Genomic DNA, 17,270 nt, shown 5'->3' with positions numbered 1-17,270 from the left:
ATAAAGACGTATAATGCATATTGACATTTTCTCAAAAATAGGTATTGGTACATGAGTTGATGAAAAATGCAACCATACATTTCTTCTTTTAATCTTTTAAGAATTGTATTCTTACATTTTAAAATTATTCCAAAGAAATGAAACATTTACCAATTATTTAGGTATATCTGATTTAATACATACAAGACAACAGGAAATCTGGGACACTATTTATTAGTTTATGTCAGTTATAGGTGAAACTTTGTTTTCCAAGATGAATCAGTGTCTGCCTTGTTTTTTCTTGCAAATGAAATCTTTGCAAGTGATTCAACATAATTCCCAGTTAAAGTTGAGTAACGATGAAATCATCCAGGCGTCTCTGCAGGACAGACTCCGCGGACATGAGCCAGCAGTCCAGTGTCGGGGAAGAGACTATACTGTAGTCAACAGCATTGGCCCTACAAAAGAAAGACAAAAATAGTAATAATACAGAACACAACGTACCTGACAACGTCAATCTCCTGGTCTTTGATCTTAACTTTTGTTGAGGGAGTTTGTTGCACCTCCTCATAAACTGCTGGCTTTAGAGCTGGAAACAAAGAGGACAATCAATAAAGCAATGACAATGAAAGTTGCCACTACAATTGACACAGCAAAATATTTTGCCCCTTTGATGAATTATTTCTCCATCCACAGTTGGGTGTAAAACACTGATTCAATATATTGTTGATGGTATGAATCACTGTGATTCAATCACACAATCAAATCCAACATTTTTACCCACCTATGATTCCTGTAACATTGTTGTCCAGTGGCTGCTGTTTCAAAACCGGCCAGAGGAATTCTACGCCATCCTTCTCATGAATATAGATGACCATGCGTGTTTCTCGAGCTGCGACATCTATTTGCTTGTCCCGCCTAATCACTATCAAACTAGAAAAATATGCACTTTTTTTAATGGCCCTGCACAGATGCACAGGTCATTTCCCTTGTCTTGGCTGATTACACACCCGCTCAGGCTGAAGAGGTGCAAAACAACGGTGAGCATTGCACGAGGTCATCAATGCACCAATAAGAATGATCAAAGTGTAATGTGTCCCACCCTGGAAGGTGCATCAAAGCTAACAGCAAACTGAGGAAGATGTTAATTAAACATAGTATGGACACTCCAACACACTCCTGAGAAGAGCTCTTATCATCCAGGATAATTAAAATCACCCTGTGTGGGTGTACCATGGGTGGCAAGAGCCTTTAATGTGTGTCAGTTGTAAGCAACGGATTTCATTTGTTTATAATGGAGCTTTTTCACAGCAGACATTTTGACTTGTCATAGTAGGAAAAGCACAGCTGAAATTGATAACCTTAACGATGGCTCCATTCCATCAAGTGTCCCAGTAAGCTGTTTCAGTGAGTCAGCATGAACAATACCAGGGCCTCTCCTAAGTGGAATGCAGCCGTCATTAATGGTTTTGAATAAACCTGTGCTTTTCCTACTATGTCAACATGTCTGCCGTGAAAAAACTCTATAGGGAATTAATAACAAATTCAACATAATGAACATCATCAGTGAAGTGGGGTGTTTGGGGATGCCCTGCACTTTTTACTGATTTTTGTCAAATATGCAATTGTAGTGGGCACTTGTTTCAAAGGAAAGGTTTGACATTTTAGGAAATATGCAGAGAGTAAGATGATAAGTTTGATACCACTCTCATGTTTGTACAGGAAATATGAAGCTCTAGTCAGCAGCCAATTACCTTAGCTTAGCATAAAGACTGGAAACAGAAGAAACAGCTAGCCTGGCTCTGTCCAAGGGTAACAAAATCTGCACGAGCACCTCTAAAGCTCACTAATTAACAAAATGTATCTTGTTTGTTTTATCCGTACAAAAATCTAGGCGTAAAAACAACAAATCTTTGTTTTAAGGGGGGTGATGTGCCTGACTATTTCTTGGTCGGGACCATTACAATGCAAAATCACCTTCCGGCTGCGATGAAAGCCTGTCCAGTGTGGCGTGTCAGTGTCTGTCCCTCTCGTACAGTGATGACATTGGTGTCAACCTCAACATAAAGGTCAGTCTTGAAGTGGATGACAATCCTTCTGAAGCCTCCATTCATTACTGTATCAAGCTCACCATTCACAGACAGCTCTAATACAAAAGAGAACAAATGCAGCTCAACACCACACTTATACAGTACACAGATCCTTCACTTAAGTGGAATTACCAGTACAACAACATAAAAAAATACTCCACTCAAAATATCACAGTAGTACAGAAGTATTATCAGCAAATTATACATGAAGTATCAAAAGTAAAAGTATTGCACTGTAGCCAAGTGGTACTCAATTTAGGGGTCAGGCCAACACGGTGTTAAGAGATAATTAATGGGGTAAAGAAGAAAAATCAGTAACAGTCCTGCTACATGAATTCCTATACATTTTTGGGACTATTTCTAATGTTTGCCTTTTTGTGAAATGTTAGATCATTTACCTCTATAGGCTTTAAGCTGCTATTTCAATGAAATTATCTAAGAAGTTTAGAGGGGAAATATCTATTTGGTGGAACTGCTAATTGTCTGCTTTTTGTAAGTAAATAAAGGCCAGTGGCTACTGGTTTATTATTTTGTTTAATACTTAGTTAACATAGTTTAACATTGAGTGTGTAATACACATATGTTTAACGCCATGACTATACCTTTCAAATAAGTGTAGTGGAGTAAAATGTACAATATTTTCATCTTAAATGTAGGGAAGTAAATGGATCCCCCCTGGTGACATTTGTGAAACATTATGTGTATTAAGGCCACAGTTTACAAATTTGTGTGTACAAGATGTAATTTGAGGCCTCATTTTAATTAAAACATTCCTACGTTTTGGCAAGTCTTCAGAAAATGGACTCAAGTTTTCTCGTTTGGCATTGTGGGCAGATTGTGTGTTGATAGCCTGTGTGTTCAACAGTAGGTTCATTTTGGTGAGAGTTTATGTCAGGTTGATTTTATAGGTTAGTCCTGCACTACGCACCGACAGTTTGGGAAACCTGTAGAGAGTTGTCCTCAGAGGAAAGTTATTGTGTGGGACTTGGTACGGTAATTATTTTCATAGATTATTTTTTAACCCAGAACAATCTCTATCACATCATGTTGCTCATCACAGCCCCACATCCACCTGTGGGCTATTAAAATTAAAAATGTGGAACTCCAGATTATGGGCAGCCTCGTTTGAAAATGTAACCCTGGTTACCCGGTGTTTAGGATGGAGACTCTGGGTAAAATACTGGCAGGAACTGGCAGGAACTGGCAGGAACTGGCAGGAACGGGCAGGAACGGACGGTCCTGAGGGAGTTAAGCGGAGCGATAAGTTTAACTTGATTTTTTATCAAACCACGTTTAATGTGCACATGAGCACGGGGCTTCTGTTGTTATTTTACAACAGTCTGATGCATGGTGGCACAAAATGTAACCAGGAAATCTGAGAAGCCTAATAATGGCTTGACAGTGCAACATTACTCCAGTTAGAGACTGCAGCGGGTGCGCTGTACTGGCTTTCTGTATATTAGTGAAGCACAGATTGCAATTATATCCGAAGCCCTGTGGTTGATCCGTTTATCGGGTGGGTCAGGTCATAAAAATGAACATTCTGATTAATAAATATTACATTCTCCAAAATGTCAACCTTGCAGGAGAGCAGAGCACACATGAAAAACTTTTACAATTAAAAAAAAAAACTTCTCTATTCATCAAAGGAAGTTGTTAAAGTGCTCATATTATGGTTTTGGGCTTTTTCCCTTTCCTTTATGTGTTATATATCTATTTTGTGCACGTAATAGGTTTACAAAGTAAAAAGCCCAAAGTCCACCCCAAAGGGACTTACCATCTCCAACAGAAAACACTGTTCACAAACTGCTCCAAACAGCTCTATTGTAGTCCAGCCTTTACTTCCGTGACCAACGTGCGTCACTTTGTAACACGTTATAATGCTCACCTAGCTGCTAGCATGGCACTCCCTCATACTTTGCTTCTGATTGGCCAGTAGTCCTTACCTAGGTATTGTGCATGTGGGACTCCCAACACAGATGGAACAGAAGTGAGATGTCTCACTCTGTAGCTAAAAAAAGAGAGCTCAACACACAGGGTGAAAAGAGGAGCTGCAGCAATGTGTTGTACAACAAAAATGTAGTGATTTTTGAAAATTAAACCACATAAACCTATTCTGGTACAACCTCTAAATACAATTATGAACCTGAAAATGACCACAATATGAGCACTTTAAAGAAAACACAATACATCAATACAATGCATAATTTAAAAACAACATAGCCTACAGGGAAATTGTGGTTTATTGACTGGGCTGTTAAAGGAATTTAAAAGGGTGATAGAATGCAAAACCGAGTTTACCTTGTCATAGTTGAATAACGACAGTTTGGTGGGTAAATAGGACATACATAGAACCTCAAAATCCCATTGACACCTCTTTCCTCTGCAAATCTCACAATTTGAAACTGCCTCTGAAAATGTGCAAATCTCAACAACCTATTCAGAAGACTATCTGATGTCAGATCAGTGGTGTAGCCTATGTAAATGTTGGGGCATGACAAAGGTAGAGACTAGAGCCAAATAAGGAGGACTGTGTGTCGGAGTTCAGCAGCCGGTGCTGCCTGGGTTGCTGCCTCGCCACCTGGCCTGACCTCCTTCACAGACCCCGAGAGCTCCAGGGCCTGCAGCTTTCTATTCTCCCTCCCCTCTTCCTGCTAAATGGCCGGTGTGTGTGAGTGAGAGCGCGGTCAGTGAGCTTAAGCCCGCAATCTCTTACCACAGGTTCCAGTTAATCTTATAATGGATATGTGTGTTGAGTTATTTAAACAAACGATTGGAGAAATAAACGCCTCTTGTCCGTGAGTCTCATTGATAGAGCTCTATGATAGAGCTCTATCAATGAGAGCTAGCTAGCCTCCTCCTAGACCTCTGCAATTCACAAAAATGCATTAAATTGAAATCGGACAAGTTGTTAGCTAAGCTTTGTAAGACCTTGGGTTAGCTGTAGTATAAGTGCCGTGACGAAATTCAAAGTGTAAATATACTATAGTTTTGCCAAAAGTGTAGCTAGCTAGCCGTGATCTTTACCCATAGGATTGAAGGGACACTAGCAGCTAAAGAAACCCCTCATATTCACAGAAATGCATTAAATTGAAATCGGAAAAAAAGTGTTAGCTTTGTAAGACCTTGGGCTACCTGTAGTATAAGTGGCGTGACGAAATTCAAACTGTAAATATACTATAGTTATGCCGAAAGTGTAGCTAGCTAGCCGTGATCTTTACCCATAGGATTGAAGGGACACTAGCAGCTAACGAAACCCCTCATATTCACAAAAATGCATTAAATTGAAATCGGACAAGTTGTTAGCTAAGCTTTGTAAGACCTTGGGTTAGCTGTAGTATAAGTGGCGTGACGAAATTCAAACTGTAAATATACTATAGTTATGCCGAAAGTGTAGCTAGCTAGCCGTGATCTTTACCCATAGGATTGAAGGGACACTAGCAGCTAACGAAACCCCTCATATTCACAAAAATGCATTAAATTGAAATCGGACACAAGTGTTAGCTTTGTAAGACCTTGGGGTAGCTGTAATATAAGTGGCGTGACGAAATTCAAACTGTAAATATACTATAGTTATGCCGAAAATGTAGCTAGCTAGCCGCAATCTTTACCCATAGGATTGAAGGGACACTAGCAGCTAACCAAAACCCTCATATTCACAAAAATGCATTAAATTGAAATCAGAGACAAGTTTTAGCTTTGTAAGACCTTGGGGTAGCTGTAATATAAGTGGTGTGACGAAATTCAAACTGTAAATAGCCTATACTATAGTTATGCCGGCAGCTGGCAGCTGGCCAGCTCCACGGTGCCCTGGTAGTCCAGTAATCCAGTAATCCAGAAGCGGTGACTTTGCCCTGGGTATGGAGCCCAGGCTTTCTCGTCAGACTGTGTGGAGCTCCTGAAGTCTGACACGTCTTACCAAATTTGCAAATAGCCATCCATTTTCATAAAACGGCCCATATTTAAGCTTTATATAGTTCATAGTTATTAGTTATATAGTTATATAGTTATTAAGTTGACTCAGAAGTGAATTTAATAACGAAATAGCAGACAAACAATGTCTAACATTGCACTGTCTCGTCTCCAATGTATGTGTATATGGTTCGCTCAACCAATCAACGCACAGCTCATCTAAATATTCATGAGCATACCATATTTGGAAGAAAAGCTTTTGTTACAAATAAGGCCATTTTCACAGGGTAGATAAGGTCCCATAAAATAGCAACCGGGCCATTTTCAGCCCAACCAACGTTACATACCCTATTAGGAGACCTTAAGGAATAGTGTGAAATACCCTATTTAATCATTCTATCACCCCTTTAAGAAAAACCGTGATGGCACAAAGAGTAACATTACTGACGCCTGTTGGGATGGTGAAGTAGTTTAAGACGAACATCTCCAGTGACATCAAAGCAGAGTGGAAGAGACAGATTCTCAGTTTTTAGCAGAAACCTGTGGGAAAGAGGAACTAGAGAGGAGCACAGAGTCACACAGCAGAAGGAAACACTGAAAATGATTGTTGCTCTCAACACCAATTGAACTAACTTAAGATGAATTATAGCATGTTTGATAATGATTATCCAAAATCTTGACTTTCATATCAGTAAACGTGTATCGTTTGAGAATTACATTTAAAAGGTAAAAGCACACCTGTACTTGTGTGGCACATAAGGAATGAAAGACGGGTACCATTATGTTCTCAGACTCACAAGATTTCAAAGAACAGTTAAGCCAAATTATGTTTATGGTCACATAACTTTTTAGTAAAAGTACACCCTTTTTCATACCACAACAAATAACTTTAGGCTTATATACACATGTATGTGTGTTACAGTACACATGTGAGACCTTTGTTGTCAGTCTTTGTTTTGAGAATTCTGCGAGCTTATAGTGACACAAGGGCAACTAATATTTTTACATCTAACTATAAATTGAGGACCCACTGTGTGTGTCTGTGTGTGTGTGTTTGTGTGTGTGCGTGTGTGTGTGTGTTCGGTGTGTGTGTGTGTGTGTGTGTGTTTGTGTGTGTTCGTGTGTGTGTGTGTGTGTGTGTGTGTGTGTGTGTGTGTGTGTGTTTATTCAAATATCTCGAGAACTGTTCATCCTATCTACTTCACACTTGGCTTCCTGGGTAGGTGTACCCAATGAACTTGGGGTCTAGACTTTGGAGCAGTTTGGACAGTGTTGGATATTGGATATTAATAAACTGTGAATAAAACTAAATGGCCATACAATAAAGCTTGAAAACAAAATGCTGCCATAATGCTGGCTTTTCTGTGTTTACCCTTCACAATAAAAGCCTAGCTTAAATTCACTCAGAGCATTTCACTAAGAGGAAACTCACTAAAAGGCATTTTTGCTGACACTAGATGTCAAACAAAAGCCAGACACTAAATCGTGTTAAGTTGCTGTGAGCTGTAAATTCACCACATCTAAGCAGACGGAGAAGATAACGTCATCTCAGAGCCTGACCAGGAAAGAAGAGCTGTCTTACTCAGTCTAGGTTGTGTAAGTGTGCTAACTTTTAAAAAACAAATAACATTACCGCTGGCAAAATACCTCTGCTAATTAAATCCAAACTTTAACATTACTTTATAGCGTCAAGCACTAAGCCTGTTTGGAAATGAACACCTGTGTTGAAGTTGAACAACTGCCATTATTAAAGCAACACTATGTAACTTTTCCCTCTTCGGTCCCCCTACAGGTTGTCTCATTGGAACTACAGCTGCAGCTAAAAGTTACATAGTGTTGCTTTAAACCCTGGCTGTAGTGATATCAACATGCAATATCATTGACAAAAAAGGCAACACTAAAATGTAGTCATAACAAAAACTATCTTTATTTTTATTACCTTTTCTCCCATCATCAGTCATAATGAATTACCACAAACTTCTGATTTTATATAAACTATACCATGATTATGATGATTTACATTTATGAGATAAATACCTTACCATTAGTTGTTTTGTCAGGCACAATCATTGCGTCTTCATAATCATCAGAATCAACATCATCTGTGAATGCATTTACACAAAGCCAGTTATATACATTTATTTTCTTTAAAGCTTTTGAAGATATTGCATTAACCAACACTGCAAATCAATTTCATATAGCTTTCACCTACAAGACCTACAGATTGAAAATCTGTGTAGTGGTACTTTTTGTTACCTGCATTTAAAAATGTTCTTATTCATATCAAATCATGTGATTGACATTTTTAATTGTAGCCCTAAGAGATTCTGATGGTTGATTTTGTAATTTTGGACATATTCTATGTGAGGTTTTTTGACCCAATTTTGGAGCTTTTTTACATAATGTCGGCGATTTTTTTTCGAGATGCATTCAGGGACGGAGAATCCGACGAACAGCTTCAGCTTCTTTCTAGGTTAAGGGTTTTTTCTTTTGAACAAAACATGCTTTTTCAAACCCGCCAGTGGGTTTTGGGGTTCGAATTTTGCATTTATTAAAGACTTTAATCTCAGAATTCTGATTTTAAACTCAGTACTCAAATAATTTTTTTTTTACATGTGGCCCTAATGCTCTTCCGTATGTTTCTTATAACTTTTTGGTTGTGTTTAAATTTTTTCTGAAGCATATTTGCAGTGCCAAAATGTATAAAATACATGCCTATATTATTAATTAATCAATAGTTTACAGACTGATCTGTCGTGTCAGAATGCTGTCTAAACTGGATTGACAACTAAACTAACAAATTGTTCTGATGAGAGACATGTTGGAAAAAACACGATAGACATTATTGATTTTGCATTGTGTTTGTTTTGTGTGTTGCTTTCAACTTTCAACCTAATACAGGGCTGTGTCCCCCGTAAAGTTTCCCTCTGCTGCCTTTTTGCCCTACAAGAGTTTGTGTTGTTTCACCTTCCCTAGGTTTATGAAGCACATCTGTGTTCTTTCCCAGAGGCTTGGTGTTTGTGATTGACATTTTAAATTGTAGCCCTAAGAGGAATACACACATTCTTTACTGTATATTTTGGCTGTATTTAATTTTGCATTATGTTAATGTAGACACTGGATACATTGGGGGAATAGAGGCATTATACATCTACCAAGGAGGTTTTCTGTTCTGTTTTTTTTTACTTTTAGCACAATATCTCAAAAATTGCTACAGCTCAGAAATATTTGGAAAGTTTAGGCATACAAAAAGTAAATTCTTTTGTTGGAAATTTAGATCCAACAGTGGCATAAAATAGTTTACATTATGACTTACAAAACATGAAATGGAACCACATTATTATGTATATCTTCAATATTATTAGAATAATCTGTCAGTGGCCACATTCATTTCAGCGTTTTTCTTAGGTAAAGTACACCCTTTTTTACACCACAACAAAATACTTTAGGCTTACTGTATACACACTTGTTTATGAAAACTTTTTTTTTTGTTTTTAAAATTCTGCAAGCCCGAGGGCAACTTACGTTTTACATTGTTATGAATTATCTTTTTGTACAATTTCTAACAGAAATAGATCAGTTTGATTTAAACTATAGGCTACCATGAATAACTATGAGATACAGTAGATACTTCTTTATCTGGCACAATGCTAGGAAACATAGTACCCATAATCAGAAGAAATTGCTGTGAATACATTTACACAAAGCCAGTTATATACATTTACATTTCAAGGCTTTAGATGATATTGTATTAATTTAAGAGAATATTGCATTTATTGATGTTCATATTCGGACAGCTTTAAAACAAATCATTAAATACACGATACAAGATTATTAGAATAATCTGTCAGTGGCCACGTTTTGCTTCAACACATTTTCTAACTGTTGAAAATCTTTTGCAAATCATCTTTTGTTGGTAAATATTTAAAATATATTTTGAGGACACACAGAAACTCATTAGTTTTTGACATTTCATGCCTCATTTTTATGGATATGCCCCATTTTGCCATTGAAAATATGAACTTAAAATTCATTATCTTTCACTATGTGTGTTATGATGCAAATACAAAAAACGTCTATTCAATTTTCCATCATTAGAATGACATTATTAATTGACAATATTAAGAGGACTGTCCAACCATAATAGCAAAATTACAAGGATGGAACTGCAAAAATGAAGTTTACCTTGTGCCTGCAAAGGGAAGTCTGCAGAGCCTGGTATCCCTGAAGGATAAAGCACAACTACATTTCACAAAACACGTCATTTCAGAAAACACAACAGCATTTCATCTTGTCCTTCCAGATGTTGAGCTCCTTACCTTGACCCTCAGGGGGAGCTTTTATTGGCCGCTTATATCCAAAATCGTACATCATGACAACAGGTGAGATTGGTAGGTAGAAAAACAAACTAAGAGTTTTGCCTTCAGGCTCAGTCCAACACTGCATCACTTCACTTTCACTGTCCACGTTTTTCTCACAAGTAAACAATAACCTGAGATACAGCTGGGTTACCAACAACATCCTAACCCAATGGGGCCAAGAAGAGTCAGATGAATAACATAATACATAATAACATAACATAATACATAATTGCCACAGCAGGGACCTTTGAACAGAATCTGTGACACTCGACTGTAACGTCCCCTCCAGATGTATCAGCAGGAGGGGACCCCAGTTTCCCTGATCTGAGCAGTGTCTCTCTCTTTCTTGTGAGATACAATTTTGTTTGGTCTTAACAATAGAGCTCCACACTACTCTGCAGTGCGCCAACTTTCTTGTGTTTCGGTTGCCTTCCTTCCTTCTCTTTTTCTCCACTGTGGCGTCAAACCCTCGGAAAGACTCATATTAGATAAGACCCACCTTATTAATGCTACTGCTAGAACAAAATATTTACTCATGGGGTGTTGGACTGGGGGTGGAAAGGGGACTCCAGTGCTGTGTCCTTGTGTTGTTCCACCTTCCTTAGGTTTATGGAGCACATCTGTTTTCTCCCCCAGAGGCTTAGTGACCACCATGGATGTAAGTGGGGTTACAAAGCTGTACTTCAGCGACAGCTCCAAGGCCTCTTTCTTCACATTCTCCTTCTCAGGTCCAGATAACAGCAGCCTGGGTCACAAATTGTGTCACAAATCAAACCATATGTTTTAAACAGTTGACATGACAGTAAAGTATGATAAAGATATTTAACAGCTAACACCATGTTTTGTTATTACACAGCATTGTTGAATACTCAATTCTGATTGGTCAATCATGGCTTTCTGCTGTTTAGAAATAACAGAAAAACCAGGCCGATGCCATGGATGGAGTTCTCATCATAGACTCTGGGAAAAAATTTTAAATCAATAATTGTGCTCATACTGAGTTCATACCGCTGATCAACCAAAGGGAGAGAGAGGGTAGAGGAAACTGGGAGTGCTAACAGCGCTAATGGTAACAGTGCAAACAGAGTTAGCTCCATGGTTAAGCTCACTCACCGGGGCCATCTAGCTTCCACCGGAGAGCTGTGCTCATCAACTGTAAAGTTAACCGTCCCAACCGGGACGCAGGCGTCATCAACGGGTAACATCTGTATGAGTAATTGTGTAATAAACTATGTAATAAGCGGAATAATGTAGAGTAAGCCTGGCATTATTGTGAATTGAACCCTTTCAGGCTGATGCAAGACCCTCGACACCCCCGTCATGGATCTAGTTTGCATAATGACCAGGTCCTTTAACGTTACATTATTCCTTACATTCTATTTTTGTTGTGTTTGTAAGCTTCCCCTAAAATTATTGTATGCACACACATATCAAAATACTTGCTCTTGTCAACTTTTTGTTGTAAACTACTGTACATCTTAAGGAAAGGCAAAAAGCAAATTTCCCATGCCAAGTCCTTAACTTTTACAGAGGAGCAATAGAAAGCATACTGAGCAGGGTTCAGCAGAGGGTGATTCAAGCAGGTGAGACAGAACATCATTGTACCCTACTGAGCATCAGTGATATCGGTGAGATGAGGTTCCTTTTGCAGTCAAGTCCTAATATAAGCAGTGTTTTATATTTGCACTTATATCTACACTGACATTGCACATATTTTATTTATTTTCTGTGTCTACGTAATTTTAACTTCCTTGTAAATGTAAATTTTGTTTTAACCTTTTATTTCTTCCTTAAAGACATATTTTGCAGATTTCAATCCAGCTCTGTCTAATGGTAGTGTGTCTAAATGAACGGTGTGTGCCTTTCTTCTATGGCGCCACTGCATGGAGCTCGGAGTAGCTGTGGTCTGCTGGATTCTGCTGGATGATGCAAAACGTGGCTGCCCCTAGCTCCATGCAATTGCTCCATGGAGGGAATGCACACACCGTTTATCTAAACACACTGCCCACACAAAGAGGACACAAAGATGACACAGAGCTGACTGGAAATCGGCAAGAATCCCTTTAATGCCTTCATTTACTCTGCTATTTTATTATTTATTTTCTAGTTCAAATATTTTGTTATACATTTCTGTGTGTGTAATGTGGAGTGGGCTACAACTGTATTTCATTGTGCAATCATGTATTGTATTATGACAATAAAGATGAACCTGGAACCTTAAACAGTCAATTGCTTGACACGACTATGTGAAATTGTGAGGGACCTTTTCCCAATATTTTCTAATTTAATTTTCATTAGATTTGATAGACTCAACAACAACAACATAGAGAAAAGGTGGAGAACGTCAAACTCACTCTTTCTCCAGAAGCTGTTTGACTGTGAGGTAGGCCCAAACCCTCTGGACGTGGCTGTCAAAATCTGTGCCAGTGTACTCCACGGTGGCGTTTGTGTCAGAAAACGTCACTTTTCTATCCCTCTGTCATATACCAAATGAATTATTATGTCAGTATACACAAAGGTTTTCACCAACCTTTCAGAAGATTACAGCTGATGTGCTGTGTGGAGCGATCCTTACCGAAATGGCTACAACTTGTGGAGTGAAGGTTTCAATGTCGTTGTCAGTGATCTGACCGGTCACCACAATCTCAGAGCCATTATAATACTGGCTGAAGTTAGTCTGGGTTAGATTGGTCCCTCCATTATAGATCATTGTCACATCTGTCAACAGAGGAGTGGCCACCTCGTCAGAGAAACCCTGTTGACATACGGTACAGTATGGACGCTGTATGAATGTTTATCTCTCCACAGCCAATCAGGATCAATTTTATCTATGGAAATGTAGCAAATCACATGGTAAACAGAGTATTTATAATGGGAGCAAGTGAATTCAAATACCTTGAGCTGTAAATCTTCGTCAGAGTCTTCGTAAATCCATCGTGCCACACCATTGTTCTGCAGCGACATCTTCTCAAGGAACTTAAAATTGACACCATGACCAAAACCAAGACAGTAGAGTGGGAACTTGTCTGCAATATGCCTTCTGACATTTGATTGTATTCGTTCAAGATTTGTCTCCCCTGCAAAGAACCAAAGCATGGGATTTAAAAGGGGAAGCTGAGCTCACACAGTGATACATGGACTGTGTCGTGGTAGTGGTCTTACATTACTCTCTTGAAGTATGTTCTTACATTTGTGTGCATGTGTGTTTTATTGTAACCTGAGGTTGGGTCTCCATCGGTGAGAAGTATGACGATAGACGCTGAACCTTCTCTGGGATGTGCATTCAGCATACGTGCTCCTTCCAACACTGCTGCGTTAATGTCTGTGGCTGAAATGGAATGAAACTATGTTTTATTACTGCCATTACTAAAATAGTCCCATACCTTCATAAAATATTTATTAAAAACCTCACTTGTTCTAGCTTGAATATTCTGTGCAAATGTCTTAGCACTCTCCAGGTTTTTCTTGTTGGCCTGAACAAGTTCTCTTTTCCAGTGAAAAATGTTGCTATCAAAAGTGATAAGACCAAAGTGGTCATCCTCTGCCAGGTCGTTCAAGATGTGGATTAATGCTATTCGGGTCTGGGCCAAAACATGATTCACACATTAGAACTTTTATAGAAACCATGTAATATTATTTGTTTCACGTGTTCTTAAATTGTGTATTTAATAAAGCTTCCTGTGAAGTGAATCACAGACATAATTAACTGACATTAAAACATTGAGTGCTACAGTCACAATCCGTCACAAACTTAACTCTTCAAATGCTGTACCTGTTGCATTTTTCTGCCACTCATTGAGCCACTTTGATCAATAACGAAGACAACATTTTTTGGTATGCGGGACAGACTAGATGGAGCAAAGTGATGAACAAAGTATCCAGCTGATGTCTTAGAGAGAGGAAGAAGAAAGTTAAGATAACAGGGGAAGATATCCATTTAAATAAGTACGGTATTTTTAACAATGCTAATAGACCTGGAGTCATCCAGGAAATGAACTCTTGCTTTACCTTGATGTCTCCAAGTGAGGTGTCCCTGTTGACGTCATAAACAATAACCAGATCTCCATTCATACCCTGCTCTCCACAGCCATCACATGTTTTCTGTTGGTCCTCTGTTAGGTAGAAATACACCCACGCCTGGAAACAGGATGAAACAGGTTTTAGAAACTCTTGAGGGATAAGTGAAAATTGTTGCAAAAGTGCATAAAGATATACAGTATTTAAAAATTAATAAATGATACTAAGACATGTACACAAGAATGAGAAATAAGACAGAATGCCCAGGGCCATTATGTATACTGTGGTCAAACAGATATTCTTTTATTAACAATATTAGTAAAATATCGTTCAGAACAAAGATAGCAATGCTTACTGCATGTACCTGTTTGTCTGCATGTGTTCTGGTGATAGCATTAGCCAGGGCTTTGGTGCTTAGTCCTCCTTTAACCTCGATGAAATTGATGCCAGCTTTCTCATTAATGTACACATCGACCTGGCATTGAGAATAAATTAAAAAAGAATAAAATACTTTGAAGCTCTGATTATGTAAAGTGTTTTTTAAGATGGATAGAAACCAACAGGAAAGACACACCTTGAAGTCTTTGACAGGCTGCATGGGTCGAGCGTGGATTTGCAGCTCGTACTTGCCAAGCTTGCGTTTCAGCAGCTCCTCATATGTGAGTTCAAAGGTGACCTTTTTGTGGGCAGCCACAGTCACAGAGGTCTTAAATTCCTCGAGGGTCCTCCCTACAGAACTGCAACAGAGACGATACATTAAAGCAGTGGTCCTCCTTCTGACCCCTTTACAATAGAACAATGACACTTATGACCTCTCATCACAGGTTATGGTGTGGATGTGAGATGTGAGTAATTCAACTAAAGAGCGACCTGGAAATAAACTGATCCATTGATCTATGTACCTGACCAGCCCAGCGCTTTGGCCATGGGACACAGCCTCAGTGTACTGCTGCTGAGCTTTCTCTTTACCTTTCACAACACCATCGTACCATTGGCCATCTATAAACCTGAAGAAGAACAAGCAAAAGTCTTTGTTTATATACATACTCCTGAGTAGCCCATGATTTCATTTCATGATGCTTTATGTGCAAAATCCTGTAAAAAGTATTTTCGCTTCACATACATTCTGAATTTACTGATGAAAGCGTTCTTGGGAATCCTGACCTGGAACTCTATTTCATTTGAGTCGTCCATGCGATTGGCCACGTGGCTTGTGATGACCGTGGTTGCATAACGACTGGTTACTGTGGAGTTGATGTGAAAGCTGTAGATGTTCCAGTCGTCCTGAGCAAATACAGGAGGAGGCACATTTCACAATAAAATAAATGGCTTGGTTAATGTCGCTGGCTGACAACCAGCTGACCAAAGATCAGATGATGGTGGAAAACAAAAAGTTTCGGTGGCATCAGTGAAATATTGTTGGTCTAACTGCAGAAACACCCCATTCTTATTGTTTTAACCATGTTTTCATGGCAATGTGTCCCAATACTCCTGAACCTTTACCAAGTCTTAACTCTAAAATGTAAGGATTTACATCAGGGGCACCAGCTGTTTGTGGCCCCCCATTGTCACTGTGTAAACAGATTTACGGCCCAAACACATGAATAATAAACACACACACACACACACACACACACACACACATACACACACACACACACACACACACACACACATGCACACACACACACACATACCTGACCGAAAGACGCTGAAATACAAACATAATTAAGCACAAACATCAGAAAATAAGTAAGTAATAAATCAGCAGTGAGATACACTAAATGTTGTTGCTGTGTTGTGCTTGTATGTCCAAAAAAAAAATTTTCTTTAAGAAAATGAAAACATATTGTTGATCTATTTAACTCAGAAGAAGTCAGACACAATTGCCTCGTCACATTTTAAATATTTGTAAAACCCACAGACAGAGGGTGATGATGGCATTTGTAGATACAAGTTTTCTGCCCGACAGCAACAATATTTTCAATTTAATTTCTTTGCAGTGCGGTGGTGTGTCCTTTAAGTTTTGTGACCTTACCTTGTTTGGTAGTGTGCTAGCCAAAACCAGCAGCAGCCCAAAAAGGGTGACTTGCACCACAGCTCTCTCCATGATGACTCCACCAGAGTGCAGCCCAGGCGGCTCAAACTGTCTTTTAAACTTAAACAGACAAGGACAACATGAATGCAAATACATTGTTTTTTAAAAGTGTAAACTCCACTTTCACAATCCCTCACTTGCACACCCATACATAAAAACACATCCCCACACACACACACACACACACACACACACACACTTACCTCCTCTGCATACACACAACAGTCATACACATACAAAAAACAGAAACTGTCAGGACAGGATGAAAAAAAGTAATTCAAATGTATTTGTCACATAGACACTCATACACAGTACAATGTGCTTCTTTGTGTACCTGTTCCGGCTCAATAAAAACAATAACAATAAAATACATAAAAATAATAATATACAACACAATAGAGTAAGAGGTTAGAAAATGAGGTGGTGGGTGGGGGGCTAGCCCCAGGTGTCATTGAGCAGACGGACAGCCTGAGGAAAGAAGCTCCTCCTCATGCTCTCTGAGTTTGTTCTCAGGCAGCGATGACGCCTCCATGATGGGAGCAGCTTCAAATGAATGCACTTTTTTTTCCATTACCACCAGTATATTCACCACTTACACCAACTTATTACACATAGTTTTACACTGATTTTTGAAATTCTTGGTCAATAAACGTCATTTATATGAAATTATCTATCATTTTTGTCTTTGAAAAAAGCAGAAATTCTAAATGATGTTGAGTAATAGTTAAGATCAGATGAATAACGTTAATAGTTAATCACAGATATTTCAATGTTTAGTCAGGATAATTCTATTAAATTAAACAAAACACCCAA

At 38.7% G+C, this 17,270-nt stretch overlaps 1 protein-coding gene across 1 annotated transcript; it reads right to left on the bottom strand.

The window, feature by feature from the left end:
• Positions 1 to 437: 437 nt before the first annotated feature.
• Positions 438 to 16,490, bottom strand: LOC120556720 (inter-alpha-trypsin inhibitor heavy chain H3-like). Its single transcript, XM_039796419.1, has 20 exons — positions 16,398 to 16,490; positions 15,483 to 15,643; positions 15,262 to 15,366; positions 14,934 to 15,096; positions 14,724 to 14,834; positions 14,351 to 14,479; positions 14,115 to 14,231; positions 13,755 to 13,923; positions 13,560 to 13,670; positions 13,238 to 13,419; positions 12,918 to 13,097; positions 12,697 to 12,818; positions 10,734 to 11,087; positions 10,301 to 10,440; positions 10,167 to 10,205; positions 8,024 to 8,161; positions 6,430 to 6,537; positions 1,957 to 2,125; positions 764 to 912; positions 438 to 568 (listed from the first exon to the last, which is right to left on the bottom strand). Exons 1-20 carry the CDS (start codon positions 16,467 to 16,469, stop codon positions 438 to 440), a joined length of 2,850 nt encoding a protein of 949 aa, XP_039652353.1. The 5' UTR covers positions 16,470 to 16,490.
• Positions 16,491 to 17,270: the final 780 nt, after the last annotated feature.

This window comes from Perca fluviatilis, chromosome 4 (assembly GCF_010015445.1).
Source record: "Perca fluviatilis chromosome 4, GENO_Pfluv_1.0, whole genome shotgun sequence".
NCBI lineage: Eukaryota > Metazoa > Chordata > Actinopteri > Perciformes > Percidae > Perca > Perca fluviatilis.
This window is presented reverse-complemented; position numbering and strand designations above follow the sequence as displayed.

Bases quoted from the DNA above. Each gene is read 5' to 3' on its own strand.
- LOC120556720 (XM_039796419.1), bottom strand. From the start codon at position 16,469: ATGGAGAGAGCTGTGGTGCAAGTCACCCTTTTTGGGCTGCTGCTGGTT. The intron at 15,367-15,482 runs GTATGTGAAGCG...GTTCTTCTTCAG, and splicing joins TTCATCAGTAAATTCAGAAT to GTTTATAGATGGCCAATGGT. The intron at 14,835-14,933 runs GTGTGTCTTTCC...TCTCAATGCCAG, and splicing joins AGCCTGTCAAAGACTTCAAG to GTCGATGTGTACATTAATGA.